The sequence below is a fragment of the Falco peregrinus genome, chromosome 15 (assembly GCF_023634155.1).
Source record: "Falco peregrinus isolate bFalPer1 chromosome 15, bFalPer1.pri, whole genome shotgun sequence".
Taxonomy (NCBI): Eukaryota; Metazoa; Chordata; class Aves; order Falconiformes; family Falconidae; genus Falco; species Falco peregrinus.
Genome location: NC_073735.1, coordinates 6,953,633 through 6,978,971, shown reverse-complemented (window position 1 = coordinate 6,978,971; position 25,339 = coordinate 6,953,633). Strand labels below are relative to the sequence as shown.

Genomic DNA, 25,339 nt, shown 5'->3' with positions numbered 1-25,339 from the left:
AATTGAGGCCAGCGCTGACACACTGGGAGAAGCATGTCTAGCACTCCCTGTAGCCACTAACCTGCTAGCTGGGAGCAAGCAAGCTGGCAGAGCCAGCGGCAAGCCTAGCTGCACAGCTAGCTGGAAGGTGAACCACATACCAAGGAATTAATTCCCTGGGCCAAACACCACACAAGACACAGGAGAAATTAGAGCAATGCATGCCTAAGCACAGTCCTGACCCCCAAGAGGCTTCCTGCTTCAGGAGGGGGGACCCTCAGCACTTCACCACAGCAGAACACACACAGCAGGGCCTTTCCCACAAAGGACATGCTTCCACCTCTCCCCAAGGGTAAGGGACAGCATTGCCACCTCCTTCATCCTCCCCATCCCCGGCATTTTTTCTGACCCTGGGCAGCATTTACAGTCAGCTCCAGGATCCCCAAACCCCACAGCTCTGGGGATTACAGGGGTGCCCTGTGCTTGAGGACCCCGTTAGCCAGCCAGGTGCCTTCCCCCAAGGGTAATTCTTCCACTCATGCAAAAACCCACCCCCATACCAGCACGCAGAGGGTCACCAGGGAGAACAGCCAAAAGGCAGGCCCTAACAGGCACCTCCTCAGCTACCGGGGCCAGCTGCGGTCACCCATGCCAGGAAAGGGGTGCTGCGGAGGGGCTCGCAGCCCTGTGGGGAACATCCCTCACCCCAGCATCACTCCAGCTAGTGCATACCCCACCTCCCACTGGTCCCCAGCCCCATGCCCTCGGCCACCCTCCCAGACAAATCCCCCAGAGGAAGCAGTCATTAAAACAACAGGGTTACTTATCTGGCACGAGCCGATTTCCACAAAGCACTTCCCACGCAGTTGTGACCTTAGCCTGGGAGTGCCCCTCCGGTGAGCAGATCCTGCCTGCTGTGAGCCCTCACCAGCCACCCACCTCCGTCGGGAGCGAGGGGCTTTGCCCTGCCTAACAGCCGCCCCCCCCCCCCCCCCAGCCACCGCTGCCAGCCCAGTCCCACCAGTAACCCCACAGGTAAAACAAGTACCTTCAGGGCAGAGGAGGAAAAAGGCTTTGGGGGTGATTGCAGGACAGGCTGCAGCTGGGCTGACTGTGGGACCACCTGGGCGTGAAGGGGCTGGGCGCTCCCGGAGGGGTCTGTCCAGGCACCGACCCTTGCAGCGATGCCTGGCCTGACCCCCCATGCTCCTCCGCAGCCCAGGCATGGGGCAGCAGCTCCCCACCCCCAGGGCTGGCCTCTGCCGTACCCCGGGTGGTGCTGAGGGGGAGGAGGTCCCCCACCTTGCCTGCGGGTATGTCGCAGCCCCTCTCCGTGCCTCAGTTTCCCCAGCAGCAGAGGGCTGCCAGATGGGCGGTGGGAGGAAGGATGCCCCGTCGGCGGCAAGGGGCTCGTACGCCAAAACATCCTCCTTGAGCCCCTTGGGCCCTCGCACTACAGGAGGTGCTGCGTTTCCCCAGGGGGCTGCTTGTGCAGGGCTCGCCCCCCCGGGGCCAGGCGGGACCCCGTGCCGCGGGCAGGAGCGGGCAGCCGGGATGCTGCGGGACCAGCCCGCGCTCCCGCTTCCCGGGAAAGCCGCTTCCAGGGCAGAAGCTTGATCGCTGCTTCCCTCTAGTGTCACGGCGCTACCGAGCGAGCAGGGGGCAGCCCGTCCCGGGGAAGGCGAGCGCCCTGCACGCCCTGGCCACCCCAGGGCGAGCCTGCAGTCGCCAAGGGCTCTGCAAAGTCTTTAGCAGGGGCAAAGCACGGTCCTGAGGCACACGGGGTGAAGTCACCGGGATCCTTCTTTGCTTCCCACCTTCAGCCCACTGTGAAACCCGCCGCCAGGAGCCGTCCTGTCCATCCCTGGGCTCCCGTTGCCCAAGCCGAGCTGCTGGGCACCATCCTGCGGCAGCCATCCACCTCAGCACGAGCAGTCATTTCCTAAGAACCGCTGCTTCGGGGCACGTGCGACGTGGAGGTGAGGCTGAAACGTTATGTACTTTGGTTGGGAGGGTAATGCAAGACCGTGGAGCGCTGCTGTTTTGGCAGACACGTTGCCGTTGCTGGATGCGCTGCCTTTTTGGGAGCAGAACAAAGGGAGACTGAGGCGTGTGGCTGGCTCCCCGCCAGCCCAGCCCCATCTCTCCGTGTTGTCAAGTGTTCCTCTTTGGCTCCATTAGTCACCATTTGCTGCTCTCCTGTTTTAACTAATGAGGAGACATTTTGCATACACATTTCCTCACGGGCCAAATGCATCCCTGGCATCATGGAGGTGGTGGAGGAGTGCTGGCAGGCTCCAGGCTGGGTGAGCTGAGTAGCCAGCCTCCCTGGCTGATGCTCCTCCTGATCCTGGTGCCTCGTCTCCTCACATTCACTCGTGGATTAAGCACAAAAGCTGGCCAAGCCACAGGCTGGCCAGAGCTCCTCTCCCTCCTACCTGTCCATCCAGAGACCGGTGGAGCAAACAGGGAATAGCCAGTGCCAAGGGGAAGCTGTTCAGAACTGGAAGTCTTCCCAGAGGAAAAGGACACTCCATTTGTCCACTGTATTATTTACCCAATCCCCTTTGTGTCACTGAAAAGATTTACTTTGAGGAGATTAATGGCTCAAGGGACTGAGAGGGAAATCCTCCAAGATTGCCTGGTTCAGGGGAGAAGACGAACACCTCCTCACAGAGGCCACAGCTCCCAGCTGACCTGCGGCACTGGGGCTTGTCCCACGGGGCACCCTCCGATGGGGACCATGACTCCCCCCGCCCCGGTCCTGGGGAGAGCAGGAGCCTCTCACTGGGGCAGCAGCATGAGAAAGGCAGCCGAGCAGAGACATGGTGGCCTTTCCCTGTGTTCTTCCCGGCTTCCTACTCCCACAGCTCCTGGGCTCGATATCCAAAGCAAAGGACTGCGGAGGCATGGAGAAGGGCAAAGAACCCTGCCTTGGAGGTGGCTTACGCCTGTGTGCCAACCCGGTGAGCAGGGGCTGCTGGCAGCACCCTTTCCCCTGGCACGCGGAGGCCACATTTACCATGCATCATATAATTTGCTTATGCCTTTCCCCTGTTCCTGCTTCCCAGGTTCCCTGGCTACGTCCTCCAGAGGGCTGCCTGCAGTTTAACTCTGCTCATAGCCTGGCTTCCAAATGCAACCCCCAGCGCAAACCTTCAAGTGTTGGCAGCGTCCCCTGCCCTGCTGCCGCACACCCTGCCAGCATCCCCGACCCCCAGCCCCAGCCAGGGGTGCAAAGGGCTGTGCGAGCGTGCGTGCACACGTGGGTGTGCGCGAGCCATGCAGAATAATGCTATTAATGCCATCTGGTGCCGAGACAGAGATCCCCCTGTGCAGGAGCCAGGCACGGCTTTTTGCTCCCCTTAATCCCCTCCCTTGGAGCTGCAGGGGGTCTGTCTGCAGGGCTCCCCAGGGGACGCGCACCCTGAAGGGCATGCCTGTGCCCTGAGCCCTGGCACGCTCAGACGCTGGGGAAGACAGGGAGCCCTGGACCTCGAGGATGTGGGACCCTGCTGAGGACGGGCTGATTTCATACGCCGGCTGCCTTCCTGGCTGCTGTGCCCTTTTGCCGCTTCTTCAGGGGACACAGCCGCACCGCACACCTCGCCGGTGAGGATCAGGAAGCAGGCAGGACCAGCTCTGCTGCAAGCAAACCCTGCAGCTTGTCTGTGCTGCTCAACAGGCATTTTTCTCCCTCTGCTGAAGGACTCTGGTTCCTGTTCAAGCTGTGCAAAGCTGCAACGGGTCTTTATTAGTGGGTCAGTAGCAAGTCAAAATTATATTTCAAAATAATCTCCTTACTGTGTTAAATAAGCACCTCAGATTAGACAAATTGCACGGATTTTGCCTAATAACCTTCTCCCACCTAATCCTATTTTACTGCCATTGCCTGACCTCAATTGACGGCCCAGTGGACCCAGTGGGCTGGTTTGTCCCCTGGCAGTAGCACCTGGACGGTGGGGCTTGCAATGTGGTGTAGTTCATGGCTGAGCGCCCACAGGCTACAGGGGCTCCAGGAAAAGGGAGGGAACCCCTGGAGCCGAGCAGGAGCCCTTCCCCAGCTGGCCAAGCCCCACAATGGGGATGGGGCTCCCATGGGCTCCTCTCCCAGAGCATTCCCCAGCAAAGCACCCCGTGCTGCTGGAGCTGGCAGTGAGCTCCCCACCTCACCTGCCCCTGCAAGGCCTGCCTGGCTGCCGGCTCCGGGTGACCCAGGGCTCACCTTCGGCCCCAAGGGCTCCAGGGGGAGGGCTCCAGGGGGCTGGGGGCCGCCTGCTCCCCACAGTGCTTGGACCAGCAGAGCTGCCCCCCTGGGTGCAGGATGTCCCTTTCGGTCCTGCTCGCTGCTGCTCAGAGGGAGCCTCCCTCCATGCTCACCACCCATTTCTGAGAGAGCTGTGCGCTGTATTTATATATATTTTTTAAAGGACTGTTTCTGTCCGTATCCAAAGCTGAGAGACGCTGTGACACCAAAGAGGTGGATGCACCACCCCAGCCCTGTTCCTGCCCGAGAAGGACGCCTGGATCAAGCCCTCCAAGCAAGCAAGCATGCAAACAGCCCTGCACAGACAGCACATGCCCACTTCTCCATCGGAATTGCAGCCTGCACAGCGCAGGCACGGCTGTGAGCCCCTGGCTGGCTATCCCAGAGGAAGGGCATGTGCCGCAGGACTCAGGCACTCCCAGCCAGCCTTCACACTAGGTGAGAGAGGTGTTTCTTCAAAGGGTGGCTGGGGCAGGAACAGCCCTTCCTCCGCAGGCCCTGGTGCAACTGGTGCAAAGCCAGAGCGGAGCCGAGCCAGCAGACTGCCCCATGCTGTGAAGGAGCCAGCAGAAACCTTTCTTGGGTCTGTGCTGGAAGATTTCTGCAGGGCAGAAAAGTCATTGGTGCCGGGCCAGGAGAGGGTGATTCAAATGCTGCAGGCACAAAGTTTAACCTCTCTCAGCTTGAACTTTATTAGCCAAGAAACTTTTGCTGAATCTAACAGAGGGGAAAGCACAAGGGCAATTTGCGTTCCGGCTTTGCCTGGGGTGAGCAGGGTAACGGATCCACTGGAGCGGGGTGAGGGGTGGCCTTTGGCAAGGGCTTCTCTGCTTCGGATGGAGGTTTGCTTCCGTGGCGGCATGTCAGCTCTGAAACCAGAGTGGGAGGGTTACATGGCCACAGAGGTCAGCATGTCGTAGCTTCTCTCCTCCTGAGACAAACCTTTGTGTAGGTGCTTCCCCAAAGCACGGGTGCCTCGGAGCATCACTGCTGGCACAGGCAGACCCAGGGAGCCTGGCTGCCAGCTGGGTGCATCCTCCTGCCACCTACCTGCAGCTACAGGTCTTCCTCGTTTCCTTGTCTGTGGAGTGAAAAGCAAGAGATGTGTTATGCTGGGCAACACAGCTGGGATGGAAGGGAGCACGAGCGGAGACCCCAGCCTTTCAGTTGGCAGTACTAGGATGGGGAGGGGAGATGAGGCTGCCTGAAAACCAAGTGATACCCACCTCCTCTTCTTCCTGCCACAGTGGAACCGCCGGCCTGGGGGCAAGAGGAGCATTGTTGTGGCTTGTTGTGGCTGGAGCATTCCCCAGCCCACCTCATCTCACCCCCACCCTGCTCCGGTGAAGCAGTCCTGCTTGCAGGCTTGTCCCCCTGCCCGGGACCACTGGGTTTGGCTCCTGTGGGAAACCCCAAGCCCTCCTGCCTCCATGCTGGGGGTGGGGAGGCCCTACATGCCTTCCACTAACATGGGGACACACCAACCCCCCACATGCAGCCTGGCCAGCCCCCCTGCACCACCCCAGACCCCGAGGCTGCAGCTGTGGCACTGCCCAGCAAAGCGAAAGCCACAAAAGCCTGCTCAGATGTCTGTCTTTCCCCCTAAGCTGCCCTTGCAATTGCAAATCCAGGCGATTTTCTTATCTTTCTCCCTAAAACCGCTGGGCAGCATCACTGCATGCAGCAGCGATGCTGCAGCTGCCCTGTGGAGCGAAGCAGGCAGTGCCTGTGGGCATAGGCAGGGTCACAGGGTGCCCTGCACGCTCCGCACTGGATCTCTCCTGGAGCTGCCAAAGTCTGAGGGCTCTGGGAAAGCTGGTTTCTCACTCTGGAAATGTCAGAGTTTTCTCTGCTATTTTTAATTAGTGACCTTCCCTCTGAAGCCTTGACACTGGCAGGGAAATGCTAAATATTTATGTGGTCTCCTTCCCAACTCACTTTCTGTTGGGAGCTTGCCTAGATGGAAATTTCCCAGGCAGCCCCGGCTGCAGGCGATGGCCACCCCCCGCGTGGTGGGGCAGGGTCGGCAGCCCCCCTGCCCTGGCACCCAGCCAGCGCTTGGCACGGGGCAAGGAGGGAGGCGAGTGGAGAAGGGGCCACATGCAGGGGAACAGAGCTGAGGGAGGTGTCCAGCCCACCCAAGGCACTTACTGAGGATGATGAGGAGCCCGACAACAAAAGCCACGACGGCGAAGATCAGCCCCCCATTGCGGATGGTCTCATAGTCTGGGGAGGAGGAGAGCCAAGCAGGCATCAGCCGGGCTGAGGCACCTGGCTGAGCCCGCAGCAGAGAGCCTGTGGGCAGGCGTGGGAGTGGGCTGCCTGTCCCCCTGCCCACAGCCCCCTGGCTGCACGGGGCGGGCACTCACCATAGCTGAACCTGTCTGGGCTCTGCTCAGGTGCTTGCTCTGGAAAAGAGGAGAAACCCAAGTGAGAGCCAGGGCCTGGGCGCTGGGCTCGCGGTGGGCGCCTGGACAGGGAGGCGAGGTGGGAAATATCAGGAATGAAGCAAGCAAGAGTGTTTTGACTTCCTAACAGTCTAACCGAACCAGTAAAGGATTCCCAGACTCCAGTTTTTCACCCAGGAAGTTTAAAGTTCACGGTGCATTCGCAGGATGTATTCACACAGGATGCACGGGAGTCTTCAAGCTCCAGGTGAAGCTGTGGACAGGGACCCAGCTCAATCATTTGCAGCAGCTGGTGGCTGTTTGCTAAGGCTGTGCCATCAGCAGAGCCGCCTTCGCAGTGCCCTTGGGGAGTGCTGCTGCCCGCAGGACTCGGCAGGGCAGCGATGGCTCTGCTCCCACGGCACCGAGCCCTGAACAACCTCTCGGGCTGACACCTTGCACTGGGGTGCATCCTGGCAGCCTCCCTCTGTGCTGGCCAACTCGTCCATCTGACGGCTGCGTGTCACCGCTCGAACCACCTTACCTGACTGCGTGTCCCTCTGCCAGGAGCTGTTTGGAAGGAGAAATCCTCCTGAGAAGCCAAACACCAGTCAGTACCCATGTGCCAGTGGGCTGCAGAGCTCTGGGGATTCGTCCCCACATCTCCCCCAAATTCTCCTGTGAAAGCTTCCCCTATGCAGGCTTCTGCATGGCAGGAGGGACCAGCCCTGCTCCTTGAATAGAGATGCCCCCATGAAGGCATCTGCCCTCCCAGGAAAGCCCCTTTGGGATGAGGCCAGCAGAGTGCCAGCAGTGCCGGAGCACCCTTACCATCACCCATCGTGTTGGTGTGTCGTCCAGCAGGCACCTCGCTCTGGCAGCAGGCACCCACGGGAAAGCACGTTAATTGGGGGACAAACCTCATTAAACATTAACGGCCTCCGTGTAATGTTTATCGCAGTCACGAGGGGAGGCGCAGGGCTCCTGCCCGCCTTTGGGAAGGAGGCCCGGGAGGGGAGGGCAGGATGCGCACCCACCGTGCCAGCTGGCGGGGAGGGCTGGGCACCCTGGAGTCGTGGGTGTCCCAGCCGGGAGCGGGGCAGCACACCCTCCCTCACTTTCCAAATGTCAGGCCAACTGCATTTTACCTCCCGCTGCAAAGGCAGAGGGATGGGCTCGGGTACAGGCTGAGACTGCCTTTTGCTAGAGAGAAGTGGATGACATGCCCTGTCCCTGCAGCCTGGTGCCACAGGTCCCCGCGACAGTGGCATCAGTGCCTCCCAGCCCAGCACTGAGCCATTTGGGGGGCCCTGGAGCACCTCAACACAGTGATGTCTGCGTCACATCCCTGCCCAGTGGTGGGTACCACGATGCTGCACCCCTCGGGGCTGTGCCAGCCCCAGCCCTGGGTGGCGAGGCCAGCTGCCAGGCGGGCTGTTCAATCCAGTTTGGTCTAATCTCACAATCAGTGAGCAGGAGTCACGTGCCCAAGCCGATTACTGCTGTGGTGGCTGGGGGGAGCCAGCCCCAGGAGAGCGTTCCCCTTGCCATGCCCATGGCGCAGCCCTGGCCGAGGAGCGCAGGCGCCTGGAGCCCACGGCAGCTCAGCTCTTGCACCGTGGGGTGAAGCCAAGCCCTGGGAGGATGATGCATGGGGCCAGCTGGGTAGCCCCACTGTCCTGGAGCTGAGGAGGTACTCAGCATCGGCATGCCAACAGCTGCCATACAGAAGCTCCCAAAAAGTCTGAGGGACAAGGAGGCTCTGTGCCCACGTCCCTCGGGGCTGTGCAGCCGGGCTCGCCACTCACGCGCTCCCTTCACACGGCCTCTGGCTATTGTTGAAACTGCTGGTGGCTGCAAAAAAAAAGCGAGGCGGCAGGGAAGGGGCTCGGATGGCCCATTGCTGCTAGCACAAAGCCGGTCTGTGCTGCCCGGGGGGTGTGCTGCCACTGCTCCCCTCCAGCCCAGCCTGGCTGCCAGCGCTGCCCAGCCACAGAGGGATGGTGTGGGAAGCTGCTCGCCAGCTCACCCAGCCAGCCTGGCCGGCAGAGCTGGAGCCCTCGGCCCTCGCTCCCCTGGAAAACGCCACGGCCCTTGAGATGATGCAGCCAGGCACTGATAGGAACGATATTTTATTACTTTCCCCCCCTTCGGTCACAGCACAGAACACACCAGTCCTTTACCATAGCAGCACACTTGCCCATTTAAAAGGCAACACAATAGCTCCATTTATTTTACAACGGTGAGGATTTTGCCATTTCTACACACCACAGGGATTTCTTTGTTTTGGGTTAACACTGACGGCACACTACAGACAGCACGGGCACTCCGACGCGGGACACGCACACAGCTGACACTCAGGGGCTGGGCTGCGTGGGGTCTGCTCTGCCTGAGGCTGAGGAGCAGCGCAGAGGCAGGAGGCGAGCCGAGCTCTCTGCAATGGCCAGGGGAAGGGAAAGGACACGGCACCACGGTCCCTCTGCCTTGTACAGATGGGACAGAGCGTGCTTCCCAGGGATGCAAAGCACACAGGGACACAGTGGGGAGGGCATGGCAGAAACCCCTCTCAAAATCATCCTGGAGGACAAGAACATCTTCCCAGCCCGCGGATGGCACTCTGACGGGTTTCAGTGCAGCTGTGGGGATCCCCCGCTGCTGCCCAGGCTGACCCTACCCTGGCAAGTGCCCATCACCAAGCCGGCAGCCCCCAGCCCCGTCAAGACCATGGTGCTGCATGCCCCCAGGCTTGGGAAAGGGGCCAGACTCACAGGTTTGCCTCCAACTCACAAGTGGACACAAGGTGACGATGGACTCTAGGCTCAGCCCCTCTGCAGCTGGCGCATCACCGCTGTGCAAGCTCAGGCGTGCAAAGCCCCCAAGTATCACTCGCCGCCGCTTGCTGCTGCTCCGTGGGGAGAAGGGACAGTTGGCATCGGGGGGGTGACAACATGTAACCTCCACGGGACGACATGCAGAGCGCTGACGCGGGTGGCCATGTCCTGGGCCACGGCACAGGGAGCAACAAGGCATCAAGGAAGGGCAGGGAGGAAACGCCACTGCCCTTTCCCTGCCAGAGACAAGCAAGGACAGAATCTTCATTTCAGTCCATGTTTCTCTTTAGCCCTCAGAGACTGTTTAACCTGCCCACCTCTGTCTCACAGGCAGGCAGAGCACTGGCGAGGAGCTGGTTTGTGCTGGTTAGCAGGGTCACCGCTGCGCAGCCGCCCTCTTTCACAGTGTCACTGTGCTGGGGGATTTCACAGGCTTCTCTGCCCCCACAGCATTTCCTCACATTTAAAGCAGCATCCCACACACCAGCAGCTTGGTTTTAGCCAGGGACAGAAACAGGGAGTGCTGAGCAGGCGAGAAAGGGCAGCTCCCTTCAGCCTTAAATCCAGCACACAGGTGCCACCATCGAGGGAAGCCGAGCTGCAGGGTGTCCCTGCCTGACTCCCCCCACCCCACCCCACCCCCTGCCACGGCTGCCTTTGGGCTGGGGATACGCGGGAGGATTATTGCTGAAACGGCAACGTGCGGTCCAGAGTCACGCTGGGCAGGTCCCCAAAGCGCTGTGGGACTGGTCCCCGAGCCCTGCCCAAAGCCAGCCAGGGTGAACCACGAGCAGCCAGCACTGTGCAGGCTGCACCGAGTGCCTTTGGCTGTGGGTGGGGGGACATGGGGCTCCCCCCGGTCTGCAGTAGGGTTCATGCACCGCAGCCCATGCTGCCCTGCCCTGTGGATCCTGTTCCTGGGCTCGGGGGGGGGGCGGCTCAGAAGGGCAGCGCCTGCCAGTCCCACAGAGCCCGAATCACACGCACAGCACGAGAAAGGTGAAGAGAAATTCACTATTACAACATCAGCAACGACTAGCCCTAGAGGTAATGATCATCTCACATCAACATTACACACCACTGGAGGCAGAGAGGACGGTGAGCGGAGTTCAGTCAGGTTAGTAAACAGAGAACCGGTGCTGAAGTACAGAGGGTAACACAGACACAGCAGCTTTGCATCTCCTTAGAGGGACCTGTTGCTGTGATTTCAGTTTCCTCGCAGGCCACTGGCATCTGCGGTCCGAGCATCTGTCCTCGGGTCTCTGGGTCTGTGTGGGAAGGAGAGCAGCAAGTCAGGCTGGGAGCAGTGCCACTGCCTTTCCACGTGTGGGGCTTGTCCCCCAGCAGCACAAACTGCCCTCCCACCAGCACGGGCTCCAGGCATCCCCTCTCCGAATGCAGGCCACAGCCCAGGAGCTCGGGGAACTCTGGCTACAGGGGAGAAGCGAGATGCCCCAGGGGACTTGCACTCAGCTCTCCAGAGGCCCTAAAAATAAACCTACTTTGGGGTGGAGGACTGTAAGAAAAGGAAATGCAATGCAAGGGAAAATCCAGACAGATGCTTCCTTTTCCTGCTGGGCTGCCTGGGACTTGCCGAGCACAGGACACCCAGGACATCACCAGCACTGCACGCTTCCCTGCCATGGCTCCTACCAGCATTTGCTCCTGCACCATGCTGGGGATGCAGAGCTGCCCAGTCCCAGCAGACTGGTCTGCTCAGACCCTCACAGTCCCCTTCCCCTCCCTTCCTTCCCAGCACTGAGGCTGTGACAGCTCTGGTGCCACACACACATGCTGGCCTGGGCCAGTCCACAGCAGCCCCAGGACTCACCACATGGCTCTTGTTCAGTTCTCCGCTTTCTGTGCTCCTGTTGCTGCAAGGAGAAGAGTGGAGTGGTTTGCAAAGTCTGCCCAGAGCTGCATGCTCTGCAGGCAGGCAAGTGCAATGCAGCAGCAGGGAACAAGCAGGACAAGCTATCTTACCGTTCGAGGTGATCAGGTTCTCAGCCTGAGCCTCCTCATCCCCAGGAGCTCTGCAAGAAGAGGAGCACAGTGAGAGCAGCTGGGACCAGCACCCCACCCCTGGGGACGGGATGCCCGAAAGCACAGGGGCATGCTGTGGAAGGTGCCCTGGGAGCGCGCAGAGCTGTTCTGCCACCCAGGAGCTCTGCAGCAGAGCATCCTTGGGCTCTGGGCACCAGGCACCCGAAAGGGATGCTCGGAGAGCGCAGCCGCTCTGCCAGCTGCAGGAGGAAGCCCAGGAAGAGCTGAGCGCTGGGCAGAGAGACCCTCCAAGGGGGATGTTCCCCACAGGGCTCCCCTCACTCACCTGGGCTTCTGGTTGAAACTGCACCTGCACCTCCTGCCTGCAAGGGGAGAGAAACACCATGACTGTGGCCAAAGTGGGAATGGGCCATGGCCTTTCCCAAAGGCTGCCCCCCATGAGGCCGTGGCCTGAAAGCTGGGCATCGCCTGCTCCCCAACTTACTGAGTATAAGAAGAATGCCGACGGTGAACAGGACCACAGCAAACACCAGTCCCCCAATCCTCAGGCTCTGGTAATCTGGTGAGAGGAGACACAGGGGCTTGTCCCTGTTGGGTTCAGGGAAGGGAGCAGCTTCGTGTGCTCCCCATCGCACATGCACACACGTCCCTGCCAGCACACCCATCCTCATGCACGGCAGTGCTCACCATAGTTAAAGGGATCCTCCTCCTCCTCCTTCTCCTTCTCTTGGGTGGCCACTGGAAATAAGTAGACAAGGAGTGTGAGCTGAGCGACCCCCCCAGCTGAACCCCTGCAGCCCCCCCCCCCCCAGCTCAGGCACCCTGGGGCTGCTGCCCTACGCCCCACTCGGATCAGCTGGGTGGCTGTCCTCTGAGGTCCCCCAGCCTTTTCCCACACCCCTGAATACAGGAAGCACTTGGCACCTACCGTCCGCCACGGCTGCCGGCAGGAGCAGGGAGCACAGGAAGATCAGCACTGCCTCCATGGCTGCTGCGAGAGAGGGAAGTGGGCTTCAGCACCCAGACAGCTGATGGAGGGTACCGAGATGGGGCTGGGGTGCAGAGCAGGGGCTACAGGCAACCCACACCTGACTGTGCAGGCAGGCAGGGCTGCACAGCCCTTGCAGCCCACGCCGTGGGAGAAGGAGCCAGACTGGCTCTGGGAAACACCCGAGGGCCCAGACATGATACTGGTGCCATAGCTGTACCCAGCCCCATGGAGACACAGTGGCTCACAGGTGCAAAGGAGGGGAAGGGTTTGAGCGGACAGACAGCCTTTTGCAGGGGGGTTTATATCTTCAACACCTCTGCACTGCTGGCTTTGCTCCTGACATGGATTTTGGTGCAGTCTCAAAGTTGCACTGCAGGCAATGGGGCCATCACAAGGGCTGTGATCTCTCCATCAAGGTCAGTACTGCGCCCTTCACCCACAGCATACTTTAATTTGTCCCAATTAGCATAGCAATTATGGCACATTCCTACAATGAGGCCAGTGGCCCTGGTGGGACACAAGCTCACAGCCATACTTGCGCACCCCCCCCCCCCCCCCCCCAGCTCTCCATGCTCACCTGCAGCAGCAAGGAGAGACCATAAACACCTGTCTGTCCCCCATCACAGCTGAGTCCATCCCTGTCCCTTCACAAGCACCGACACAATGCCCTTGTGTGGGGGCACCCAGCCAGAGCACAGACCCTCCTCCAGGGGATGCCAGCCTGTGACAGGACTGTGACACTCCCTGCCAGCTCAGGCAGGGGTGCACATCCCCATGCCCCAAGCTGCTGCACCCATTTGGGATGTGCACCCTTGCTACTGGGAGCAGTCACCACCAAGAACTGATGCTTCGCAAAGGGAGGGCCCTGGCAGCACACACGGTACCTATTAACTGGCCCACAGCATCCTTCCTCCTCCTTTTGAGGCGACAGGCAGGAGCCAGGGGAGCGGCTGCTCTGCCTCCTGCCAGCTGGCACCATGGACCTGGCTGCCCCATCCTGCTGGCTGCACGCAGGGGTGCCTCTGGCCAGGGGGAAAGGGCCTGGCAAGCGTGCTTCCCTCGAGGGAGCGAGGCAGGGGCTCTGGGGCACAGAGGCAGGTTGGGTGCTGCCTCCCCAGCCACCTGCAGCTCGCCCGGGCGCAGGGCACTGCTTGTTTGTGTTTTGCTGCTGCTGGGGAGTCACTAAGCGCCCTGACGGTAGGGCTCGTGGCCATACATGGTGCGGGAGCACGAAGAGGGCTCGCTGCTGGCACAGGAGAGGAAGGGGGGGTGTTATCAGGCACCTTGCACAGCACTGATAGGACTGAGTGCTACAGAGCTGCTGCAGCTGCTGCACTGGATTAGTGCCGATAAGAAAGGGGCCCACGACAGAGCAGGAATTCAGCTAGCTAACGGATGCAGATCCCTGGTGTGCTGCTATTCAGCCCCTCCAGAGCCTGACCTGATTCAGATGCAACCTCCATCCCAGCCCACCCCAGCTGCCAGCGATGGGGGGAGGCAACTCAGCTGCCCCAGGCTGGCTCCTCAGGGCACCAGGGTCCCCTCAGATCCTGGCACGGCACCTCGTCCCAGTTTGTGCCACGCAGGTGCCCAGGAACGGCACATGTGGAGCGGGCTCAGCAGCACTCACCAGCCTGCCAAAGCTGGCCCCAGCAGTGGTTTGTGCTGTGACTGGTCCCCAGTGCTGCCCTCGGGAGCCAGTTCCCATCGCGCCTATGGAGGAAGCGGCCTCCAGCCCCGCGAGCATGGGGAGCACGCTTCCAGAACCCGATTTATTCATCATAACAAGTTGCATCCCATGATAATTCACATCCTTCCCTCCCCTTCCATGTCTTGTCATTTTGAAGCCAATGTGTTTTATCTGAACAGTGGAGGGTTTAATTTCCCTTGCTTGCAGCTGCCGCTGCCATTGTGTACGCAGGGCTGTGCTGCCATGCTGCGCTGGAGCATGCCACTGGCTCCCTGTGCCCAAACAAGCCCCTCATTTGCTGAGGCACGTAATTCTGGATAATTTACCAGGTCTTAGAAATGTGTACAAAGAACCCAACAGCTGGCGATACAGTAACTTCTAGTTGCACATTTTGCTATGTCCTTTATCTCACATCCTTTGTCTATTTACTGCCAAGGCTGCCAGTGCAAAATCAGTGTCATTACCCGATATGAGGGTGTTGTACGTGCACAAGGATATGCAATACAGCACGTGCCATTGCTAGATGAACAGCATTAATTGGCTTTTGTAGCATATTAATGACGCCTTTAGTTTTTAAACAAATCATTCATCACATTTTTACAGTTTATTTTCCCGTTATTTGACCACTATTGTGGCAGCAGCTCAGTGACATCCCCTGGAGAACATACACAGAGAATTTTGCATTATTCATACCCATCCCTGCCCTGCCCTGAGCCCCGCCACCTGCCAAGGCACATGGGAACCCTCTCCCGCAGCCCCGGTGCTCGCCCCACGCACGCTCCCCTCCCACACCAGGCAGCCCCGGGATGCTTGAAGGCAGCAGCATTTCTCACCCAGCACCCCGCAGCCCTCGGTCTCAGCCCAAGCCACTCATCACGTCCCAGCTGCCTGCCCTCACACCTTTCCAGTTTCAGGGTGCTCCCACTGACACCCTGTAAGGTGCTTCACAGCACAGGCAGCGCTGCCCGCAACAGTGAGAGGGTCTGACCTGCAGCGCAGTTCCCAGAGCAGCTCTGGAAATGCCAGAGCCATGTTGCTGGTTGCCTGGGTGTGTTTTGCCAACATCTCCCAGCTCCGGTACCTGCCAAAGGCTTCGCTCCCCGCTCTCCCACAGCCACCCAAGGAAGCAGGCCAATGCTAGGACCCTGCTCAGCCCCAGCCTTGTTTCCAGCCCCTCTGCTCAGCTTTTGGCTTCTTGCACTCAGCGTGGCAGAGGCCGTTTTTTCGCCAAGCCAAGCACACACAAGTTCTTTGTTTTCCTAACTCAGTTCCTAAAATTCACACGCTTCCACACGCTAAAACTTATCTCCGCACGAGTGAACCACCAGGATTGGCAGTGGCCTTGCTCAAAAAACAAACACAGCATTCTGGAGTGCAAATGAGCCCAGCTCTCCTCCAAGGAAACATATGCTTTGCAAAGTGCCACAGGTTTTTTGGGTTGTTTCAAGCTGGCCCACCCACTTTTTCACGAAGCTGAAATAAAGTGAGAAGAGCAACCATTGCAAAGGGTTTGCTGTTTTCCCTCACTCGCGCCTTCAGACAGCAGCGCTCAAGGCACAGCTCCCTGCCCTCCATTCACGCTGCATCCAGCTGTGCTTCTGCACAAAGGCAGCAGAAAAACAACAGCGATGGCAGCCCCGTGCTCAGCCCCGTCTGCACAGCCCACTCCTCACCCTGTGCCGCTGGCCACAAAGCTCCTGTGTTCTCCCCGTTAGCCACACAAAGTCTGCAGACACCAAACCCAACAGCCACACACTCACACAACCCACAGGCAACCGGCAGTGCAGCACACTTTGCATGTGACTTGAATCAAAACATGTTTTTCTCCTGTTAAAACTGCGAGATCTGCCCAAATACAGTGGGAGGCAGAGTGGCACAGGAAGCGGGGCACGGTACCCGGAGCTCTCCTTCCCTCTCGCCTCGACCCAACCTGCAGTTTGAAGAGTGGAGGCCAAATATTTATTCCCGCCCCCCCCCCCCCCGTCCACATCTACATGGCTGAGCGAGGACAGGTGTCAGAAGGAGGACATCAGGCATCTGGAAGAGGTTCCTGGGGGAAGGAAGCAATGATGCACATGGAGAGAGTACACGGACCCTGCTGTTGGGGCCTTGCTGGTGCTTTCCTTGAACCCCTCTCCAGTAGGATGGGGATGAAACCAGGCTGAGGGACTAACCTTGTGTCACAGAGGTGGCCAGGGCTGGCCCGGCCCCATGGTGAGGGTTTGCAGGTGGTGCCCACACAGCCACCCTCGCTCCTGCATGCTGGCAGGGCCCTCTGCCCAGGGTAAGCACCACCCCAGGGCACCCTGCTCGGTCTCAGCACTGGGGCTGGAGGAGCCAGCACAGCCGTGGTTGCCCACTCGGCACAGCCTGGCCCCTGCGGCCATCAGCCAGGCCTGGCAGCCGCCGGAGCAGTGCCTGAGGGCAGGCAGCACCCAGTCCCACCCTGCCCAGCCACTGGAGATGCTGTGTTGGGCTGCTCCCGCACAGGGACTGTAGCTCACCAGCATGGGCATCAGTCAGGGCTGGCAACAGCACCAGGCCCACCCCCGCCACCCCCTGCCCACGCTGTGCTTGGGCTTTGGGCAGCCGCTGGGAGCCACCCGGGTGCAGCTCCCAGGCACCGGAGCTGGCTGGCTGATTTGCTGCCCTGCTGCCTCCCTGCCAAGCTCACAGCCAACATGCTTTGCTCCATGCGAGGCACAGTCACAGCTCTCCCTCAGCACCTTGCTTCTGGATAATCCCTCCTTGAAATTCTGCGTGTCACTGGATTAGCATGTGTGCACGCATGGAGGCTGTGTGTGTGAGATAGAGCAGCAGGGGAAATTTGGGCAGACAGACCCTGTCACTCCTGCCTGCCGATCAGCTCTCTGTAGCACAGCAAATCATGCCGGAGCAAGGCAGGTAAATTTGTAATGGCGCCGAATCTTGCAGTCCCCTTTTCCTTCCCATTGTTTTCCATAGATCTGCCCTGTCAAGTCTCAGCCATCACAGCGTAATGCCGAGAAGCCTCCTCCTTCCATTAGGAGTCCTCAGGGCATCTCCTGAAGATCAGACTAAGTTAAAATCTCTAGTTTCTCTGCAAAGCCCCCCCAGACCGTGACAGCAGTGCTCGGCTGCCTGGAGCAGTTCAGAGCATACATGTGTGAATGGACATTTCCAGCTATACTTAGATGTGCTCTTCTGCCATTTCACGTCAGCATCAATCTGGCTATTAATGAGCCTGTTGTTGTGCCTCGTATTCCTAAATGAGAGAGGAGAGATTTCCAGCCCTCGCCATTCTGATATGGATGGCAATTTGGGACCCATTCAAAGGCTGACGGACTGGAAGACAGAAGACTGACTAGACAAAGATCTGATCGGCTCTTGCAGGTTTGGGGTATTCCCCCCCCCAAAGCAGAGGATATTCAAAGGAAACCCTCTGCAGGAGCCCCAAGAACCCAAACTTCAGCCCTGCTTCTGCTGAATGAGACTCCCACACGGACACCCCCAGACCAGCCCTGACTGGGTCGATGCTTCCAAGAACATGCCATCACAGGGAATCGCTGAACGCGGCTAGACAAGGCTCTGGGCGCACGCTGTGCTGCATCCCTCACCTGTACCCCAGCACTAACTTGCCTCCTGCGGGGCTTCTTCCAGCCCCAGGTAACTGGCTCTCAGACACCCAGGAGCCTCAGCCAGAGCTGCCCAGCCCCACCTGGCTCACGAGGAGCCCCCAGCCCACCCCAACAATACATGCTTCCCCAAATGAGAAGCAGCAAGGCACCAAACAGCGAGGCCAGCCCTTCATTTGAGGCAAACCTCCAGCACAATGATTGCCGAGCTAATGGCTGCCTGGCAGCACCGACATCGGGAAAGCAGGCAGGGAACCCAGCCCTTGGCTCCAGGGAAGCAGTAAACACCACCACCTCCCATCAGGAGTCTGCTGCTCCTGTTCTCTCCTCATTTGCTTAACAGATAATTGCAAAGCTAATCAGTGCACCTGCTTGAACCATCCCGTCCTCCCACCACACCCAGCTCTCGCCTAAGCCCTCGGCTCTGGGCACCGAGCAGGGCATAGCCAGGCACCAGCACAACAGGAATCAAACAGGTCAGCCAAAGGTGAGGTTACCTGGCAGGTCCTGGTGGTGAGAGAAATCCAGATCACCAGAAAATACTGAAATAGCAGCGTACGAGAAGCTGTTCCAGGCTCCCGTGTGTCCTGGGCTACCACCATACAGCCACGCTCAGCAGAGCATCAAAGAGCAGACATTTTCTCCATTCCCTCTGCTGTTGCCGTCAGTCAGGACCACCGCTGAGCATGAGGCAAACAGAAGCCCCCATCAGGTGTGGCCGTTGTCCCTGCCAGCACCGCTGCAGCTGCATGCCACAAGGAGGGACAGCCCCTCGGCAAGATGCCTCCATGCCACCCAGCACGAGCGGTGCCTTCCCGGTGCTCGGGCGGCACGGTGATGTGACAGCCGTGCAGCTCAGCAGCTTCTTTACACTTTGGAAAGACACAAAGAGTCCGAAAGACAAATGCAGGAGAACAACCAGACACACCAAGCTGCCGGGTTGCTGTGCCAGGGAGTTGTCCTCACCACCACAGTCCAAACTCCTGACAAAACTGTGGCTCTCCGCATCGTTTTAGCTGAACGAGTAAAGCCGCTCAAGGAGGCAGCTAAAATTCCGTGGTGAGGGGAAGGAGCAGCCAGCCTGCATGCGTAGGCATGGGGTGTTCTCCGGCAGCCCCGGGCTCTAACAGGTGGCCGAGCTCTGCAGTGACTGCACTTGGTGCTGGCAGCTCTCCCTCGCACGCTCCCCGTCACTCCGCCTCAGAGCCATGTTCCAACCGGGACTCTCCAGGCTTGTCTTCGTTTCAAACTGGGAATGGAAGCACTCAGTGGGGCTAAAAATCGCAACGGGACCCAACAGCACGTTGGAGCATCGTGGACTTGCTGCAATGGGTGCCGGGGACTGCTTCAAGTCCTAACCCACACGCAGCTTTTCCCCAGCGGCTGCTCTTTCATGCTGCAAAGCTTACTCACATCCACACAAACCACCTGTCACTTTCCCTCCCACAGAAATATTCCTGCAAGATCCCAAGTTCCACCACATGGACTCTGATATCTGTTTCTTCAGGAAGCATTAATTACCCACCCCGGGGAGACAAGCTCTTCCTCTCCTCTGGTATGCCTTCCCGGGGTAAAGCACTTGACTGTTTATGTGTTGCTACGGTGTTACTAAAATATTTAACAACAGAAGCCGGGATGCTGCCAGACGCCGGGAGGGAGGAGGATGGCCGCCCTGCTCGCCGAGGTCCCCACGCGTGGAGCCTGGGCAGGACGGGCAGGCAGGCTGTGCCCCAGCTGCCCCCACGGTGGTCTCCAGTGGGGATGGCTGCTCCACCGGGGCATCCTTCCTGGCACGGGGGGGGTGGGGTGGGTGGGGGGGGGTGGAGGGGGGGGGCTGGTAACCAGGCAACGGTGGGATGAGGGAAACCACGGTACCCGGCGTTGCCATGGCAGCCGCCAGGGCCGGGGATGCAGGCCGTCCCAAGCGTAGGGCGATGCCCCGGGGTACCGGGCCGTACCCTGCTGGCCTCGGGCTGCGGGACGCTGCCGGAGCCCGGTACAGGGAGCGGCGGGCACGCCGCGGCAGGACCCCCGAGGCGCCCCGCGGTCGCCCCCTCCCCAGGCGGGGGCACCGCGGCGGCTGGACCCACCTGAGCTCGCCGGGCCGGAGCTGAGCGGAGCGGGCTGGGCTGCGGGCGGTGCCGGGTTGCGGGAGGTACCGGAGCGGAGCGGGCTGCGGGCGGTGCCGGGTTGCGGGAGGTACCGGAGCGGAGCGGGCTGCGGGCGGTGCCGGGTTGCGGGAGGTACTGGAGCGGAGCGGGCTGCGGGCGGGGCCGGAGCGGGCTGGGCTGCGGGCGGGGCCGGGCCGGAGCGGAGCGGAGCGGGCAGCGTGTGCGCAGAGCGGGGCTGCCGCACAAAGGGCCGGGGCGGGCGGGCCGGGGGCGGTGCTTGCCGCTGGCGGGGGGGGGGCGCCGGGAGCGGGGGGGGGGGGGGGGGGGCGCGCCGGGAGCGCGGCCGCTGCAGCCCCAACGGCGCCCGGGACACCGAACGGGGTGAGGGGTCGGGGTGCGCTGGCAACCGCGGGACCCGGCCCCCCCCAGCCCGCCGCCCTCGGGTTCCGAGCGTGTGCGGGCTTGGCGGGCGGCGGGGCGTGCTGAGCCCCCCGAGCAACGCCGCGCTGCTCCGCTGAGCCCCCCCGAGCAAAGCCCGCTGCCCACCAGGTGCTGCTGTGCAGGGAATGCGCTTCCCAGGCTCCGCTGCATCCCTGCCCCGCAGTGGGGAGCAGGAGGGGGCTCAGCCCTGCGCCCCGCAGCTGGGCTGGGTGAAGCGGGGAGCAGGCAGGGGGCTGCTGGAGCTCGCTGAGGCTAACAGAACATCCGCATAGGTAAACTCATAAACGCGGTGCAGAAGCTTTTTCTTCTTGCTTGCTGCCTCCCGAGAGCAGAAGGGTGTAGCTGAAATGCCACGCTCCAGGTCAGGTGGCCCAGGCCATAATCACATCAGGCAGTAGCACCTGGGGGCCACTCGGGTCAGGCCTGCTGGGGAGGGGGCAACCAGGAAACTTCCAGCTTGGCCTGCCTCGCTGGTAGCAGCACCTGGTTTGTTTTCAGGCATGGTCAGGACCTGCCGCCTGCATCGCCTCCCCCAGCCCCCCCAGCACTGAGCAGCTGCAGAAAAACAGACCCTTTGGGTCTTACCCAGAGCAGGTCAGAAACCAGCATGTACTTGAGAGTCAAGGCAAAACGCTAACAGAAGGTGAGGGGCTCGACCCCCTGCTGCTGTGAACAAACATCCTGACACAGAGCTTTGTGGCACCCGACCAGTTTATTCCCATCGGACAGCTGAGCACATTGGGAGGAGCAAGATCTGGGAACGGGGTATGTGTTTAAAATAGCATGGCACAGTCTCCGGAGGGAAAGCCTGTGCTTGGCGAGCTGCTTATGGCTGGGGAGCAGCCTGGTCACGGCCACAGCGGGGAGGGAGGCTCTGGTCCTGGCTGTGCTTGGAGCCACCAAGGCACCCGTGGGCTCCAGCCACGGCCGCTGTGCTGGGGCTGTGGGCAACTGCAGCAGGAGCGTGGTGAGCTGAGGGCCTGCCCTGAGCTCCTGAGAGCTCTGCAAACCACAGCACCAAAACTGGTGGTGTCCAGAGCTTCCCACAGGCTGGGCACCGTGTCAGATGGGCAACAGGGTGCTGAGAGCGCTGGGTGGCAGCTGAATGCAGCGGGGCACTGCTCCCTTTCAGGCCAGCCTGGCACACCCATGTCTGCTTGGCTCCTGCTGCCACCCTGGAGAGCCATTTCTTCTTGAAAAATCGCCTTAGTGATGCTGTCACCACTGAGCTGGTTCATCCCATAATAACTCAAATGCATCTTAGATTGAAATCAGACAATAATGGCACATTGTACATTCATTTCCCAGTTTCCAGTAAAATATAAGAAGAAAATAAACCCGCAGTGGCATTTCAAGGCAATTATTCAGAAGGGTAAAGAGATACAGAACAACACAGAGGAGCTGGACAATGTCAAGTCTCTTTAATGCATAGAGATAACCCCGCCTTGAGTGAGGCAGGGATCAAAGCAGTTATAATCAAGTTTTGGGCTTCTCGGACCTTACCCGCTCTGCAGCTGTTATTTTCCACCACACACAACAAAATATTCTGATACCATGGTGGTGCCCTGGGGACTGCAGTGAGCGCGGTGGGTCTCTGCTGAGCCACAGACCCCGAGCCCCATGCAGGCAGCGGGGTGCAGGGCTGGCTGCGGCTGGGCGTGCTGTGCACTCTCCTTCCTTCAGTTCTTTCTTTACAAATTTGCAAAGGGCTGTCCAAAGCAAGTAGAGTCTAAAAAACTGGCAGCATATATATTTATTTTTTTCTGTACAGACTCAGGTAAAACAAGAGAGCCCACTGAATGTAGGAAGTGAAGGGTCTGCTGCGCTACTCCCACCGAGGGAAAGCAGCTCCTGCAGTTGCTGGCGGCAAACATCTGCTCCACAGAGCCACACCGCTGGAGAGAAGCGTACTGAGCAATAGTTTCTTTGCTGGCGAAACTGGGCCAAACCTTTTGCTAGTGTAATGCAGGCTAGCAGCGGTGAGGTCAGGCAGGCGATGCTGATTTATGCTAATGAAGGGGCTGGGCTGATCTCCTCATGCTATTTGAGTCAATAGGAGCATTGCCAGCAGCTCCAACAAGGGCATGATTTCATCTCGGCGTGTGTCATCTCACGGTGGAGCAGCCGTCTCCTCCCCGTGCTCTCAGAGCAGCGAGGCCTGGCAGGGCACGGAAGGAGCCGCTTGCTCTCCAGAACTCTCCCCTCTGATTTTAAGGTCTTTCCCTTCTCTGTAGTGCCAAAGCTTGCAAACATTTGCCACCTGCCCGTTCAGTGCAACGCAGCTTTCAGCCTGGCCAGGGGCACGGGAGAACTGAGCAATGACAGGAGTCGTGTGTAGCCATATGGCTGCATTTAACCCAATAACACTGTCATGCATCAGGCATAAGTCATTCCTTATGCTCCGAATTCCCTTGGGAGCAAATGACAAAGCAGCGGCCTGTGCTGAAGCTGCCGAGGGCCGTTTTCACTATTCGAGCATAGGTATTGCACAAGCTGAAGTTCAGCAACTCTGTGCCAAGTGATGATGTTACTGACTGTGGAAGGGAACCAATCCGAAACTGTGGGAAAACCATTTTTGCAGAGAAACGTCATCTCTGAAACCATATAAACAAATCACTTTTGACACAACAGAATGAAGAGCTATAAAAGGAGAGTTTGGGAAAAACACCGCTAATGGGCAGTAATTCACATGGTGCCCGCCAGACTGTATTCTTGTGATTTATGCTCCTTGGGGACACTGGCCTATGATTTCCAAGGCACAGAGGAGTGTGGAAAAGCCTGGCCAGATGTGGGGCCACACTCAGCACCCCTTGTCTCAGAAGATGCGCCAGTGCAGGATGCAGCCGAGCAAGCAGGGTGCTACGCACAGGGGGGCTTTGCAGAGCTGCAAGCGATGGCCTGGGCTGGTCCCAAGAGGCTCCTGGGGGCTGGGCTGGCACCCACCACAGCCATGCTCCCCCAGGGGATACAGGCAGCAGGACCTTTTCATTCAAATGCTGCAGGAGCAGAGGCAAAGTGGTGTCCAAGACATCTGCTACATCTGCATAGTGTCGTCTTTGGGAACAGCAAAGCACAACAGCCATGGCCAGGCAGCTTCACGAGAAACTAATCACTTCTAATCTGCTTAGAAAACTTCAGCCCTTGGGAAAACACAGCATACCTCTCTGTGGGCCTGGGAGGAAAGACCACTGGATGTCAGGTTTAGAAGAAATAAATTAAATTTGTATTAGGGGCTGAAATCCTTTCTCTGCTTTGAGCAGCTGTTTCAGAGAGCAGAAGAGCAATAACCTCTGAGGAGGTGAAATCCACAGCAGAGGAGGAGGTCCTCCACTCGCTGACATGGCACCGTCACCAGCATCATAGTTCCAGCAGTATCAGCTCTTACTGGGTTCCAATTTTTGGGGTTTTTTTCTTTCTCAAAAGATCTGTTTCTCCAGCATGCCATCAATAAAACAGCAATAAAACCTTGTGAGCTGCTGCTCTGCAGGGCCCGCTGCGCTTTTTATGAGTAGAAATCCCGAGATCCCAGAGAGCCTTTGGACACATATAAGCTGGGTCTATAACTCAAGACGCATTGAATTCACAATTTAATCAGACCAGCATAAAACTGGCAAGTCTCACAAAGCCCCTGCTCTTACACCATCTCAACTGCTTTTATTTGTCAAAAACCTCGATGCCTTCACCGCTGCACCTGCAGGGTGGTCAGATGTAACATGGTCAGCAAAGATGCGGTACCTCTGTGTGCCGGGGAGCAAGAGCCCCCGTTCCTCCCTGCTGTCTCCTCTGTGACTGGGGGCAGAGCTGACACTTAGCCCCTAACACAGGGCACCTAACGTGTCACACAGCAGCACAGATCACACCTGGATGACCCCAAGCAGGAGCCCGCATCCTGCCCTGGCAGGTCCCTGTGCCTGGAGGAAAACCTCAACCTCACAGCTGCCACCATCCCCCTGCTGCCTCCAAGCAGGACACGCACACAGGTGACACAGAGCAGTGCCACTGAGGTGCCCGAGCCTGGTGCCAGCCACGTGGCTGGCAGCACCCAGTGTGGCACACTGGCCAGGGCAGGAATGCCTTTGCACCAGCACTGCTGCTTCCCTGAGTCCAATGCCCTGCAAAGCCGCTACCCGGGTTGTTACAGCAGGGGGTGGCTGATGGCTTTGCAGCCAGCTCTGCCGAGGGACCAGCCTCCCTAAGCCACCCTGCGCTTGCCCTTCCTGCCCGTTCTCCCAAAAAGCCCTGTCTGCAGGGCAGCACGTGAGCATCCATCCTGGAGAGGATGCTTGGGGCTTGTTGGGAAAGCACTGAAGCTCTTGGATGTGGGTGACCAGGACAGCTGAGCCCACACGGGCAGCAGCACGTGCCCACCGCTGCCGGTGCAGCAGCCCCACCTTGCAGCCCCCACCCACCACAAGGCTGCTGCAGCAGCTTTGCCCCACACCATTTTCTCATTTCTATTTTTAAACAGGATTTTCAGTGGTACTCCAGCTGCACCAGCTGTGTCAGTACCCAGCAACACTTCTGGTCCAGCTTGCTGTTTTCCCAGCTGAGCAGCACCCCTAAGCCCATACCCTGCCCAGCCAGCCCCCTCCCTCCCTGGCCGTGACACCCCCCAGGCTTCACCCCAACCCAGAGTAGAGCTGCAGGACACCATCAGCACCCCTGCAGCGTGCGTGCACACGATGGAGCTCAGCACTTATGTACACATCCCCACACCCACGGCCTCTGCTCCCACTCTCAACCCTTCAGCTCTGCACTTTCTTGCCCCGTTACAACGGGAGCTTGAACAGGCTGGATTTTACACCACAGCTACAAAGTCCCTCTCTTGCCTGAGCTGCGGGCGGCTTATAGCCGGCAGCAGGTTATTCCCCCCTCCCCAGCCAAACTCACTGCGAAGCAAAGATGCTATAAAGTAAACCGAAAACAGTCCTTCGGCATCTGTGCACCCCCCTCACAGGAGGCTCACGTATGCTGTGGGAGGTTTCTGGGCTGCTGCTTTGAAAAGCAATTTGAGGTCAGGCTGA

The 25,339-nt window shown here is 59.4% G+C and overlaps 2 protein-coding genes across 9 annotated transcripts; both read right to left on the bottom strand.

Moving 5' to 3' along the window:
- Window positions 1-4,913: 4,913 nt before the first annotated feature.
- Window positions 4,914-8,635, bottom strand: FXYD2 (FXYD domain containing ion transport regulator 2). Its single transcript, XM_027790373.2, has 6 exons — window positions 7,465-8,635; window positions 6,616-6,654; window positions 6,398-6,472; window positions 5,473-5,506; window positions 5,297-5,327; window positions 4,914-5,115 (listed from the first exon to the last, which is right to left on the bottom strand). The coding sequence occupies exons 1-5, from the start codon at window positions 7,556-7,558 to the stop codon at window positions 5,303-5,305; spliced, it is 267 nt and encodes an 88-aa protein (XP_027646174.1). The 5' UTR covers window positions 7,559-8,635; the 3' UTR covers window positions 4,914-5,115; window positions 5,297-5,302.
- A 114-nt stretch (window positions 8,636-8,749) lies between these two features.
- Window positions 8,750-20,087, bottom strand: FXYD6 (FXYD domain containing ion transport regulator 6). 8 transcript variants are annotated; one of them, XR_008749909.1, is made up of 9 exons: window positions 13,344-14,857; window positions 12,397-12,459; window positions 12,156-12,206; window positions 11,953-12,027; window positions 11,794-11,830; window positions 11,448-11,497; window positions 11,296-11,338; window positions 10,543-10,732; window positions 8,750-9,700 (listed from the first exon to the last, which is right to left on the bottom strand). XR_008749909.1 is itself a non-coding variant. In XM_055819403.1 (9 exons), exons 3-8 carry the CDS (start codon window positions 12,452-12,454, stop codon window positions 11,310-11,312), a joined length of 300 nt encoding a protein of 99 aa, XP_055675378.1. In that variant the 5' UTR covers window positions 12,455-12,459; window positions 18,261-18,443; window positions 19,854-20,087; the 3' UTR covers window positions 10,460-10,732; window positions 11,296-11,309. The 8 variants fall into 8 exon arrangements, 7 of the variants coding, with proteins under 7 accessions (XP_055675378.1, XP_055675376.1, XP_055675374.1 ...); XM_055819403.1 differs by lacking the exons at window positions 8,750-9,700; window positions 13,344-14,857 and adding exons at window positions 18,261-18,443; window positions 19,854-20,087 and having other exon boundaries at window positions 10,460-10,732; XM_055819401.1 differs by lacking the exons at window positions 8,750-9,700; window positions 13,344-14,857 and adding exons at window positions 18,261-18,443; window positions 19,854-20,087 and having other exon boundaries at window positions 10,460-10,732; window positions 12,397-12,456.
- Window positions 20,088-25,339: the final 5,252 nt, after the last annotated feature.

Excerpts from the sequence above, each read along its gene's own strand:
- FXYD6 (XM_055819398.1), bottom strand. The coding sequence starts at position 13,455 with ATGGGGCAGCCAGGTCCATGGTGCCAGCTGGCAGGAGGCAGAGCAGCC. Across the intron at positions 12,460-13,343 it reads TGCTGTGGGCCAGTTAATAG|CAGCCATGGAGGCAGTGCTG; the intron begins GTACCGTGTGTG and ends CCTCTCTCGCAG. Across the intron at positions 11,498-11,793 it reads AGTTTCAACCAGAAGCCCAG|AGCTCCTGGGGATGAGGAGG; the intron begins GTGAGTGAGGGG and ends CTCTTCTTGCAG.
- FXYD2 (XM_027790373.2), bottom strand. The coding sequence starts at position 7,558 with ATGAGGTTTGTCCCCCAATTAACGTGCTTTCCCGTGGGTGCCTGCTGC. Across the intron at positions 6,655-7,464 it reads CACCAACACGATGGGTGATG|AGCAAGCACCTGAGCAGAGC; the intron begins GTAAGGGTGCTC and ends CCTCTTTTCCAG. Across the intron at positions 6,473-6,615 it reads CCCAGACAGGTTCAGCTATG|ACTATGAGACCATCCGCAAT; the intron begins GTGAGTGCCCGC and ends CCTCCTCCCCAG.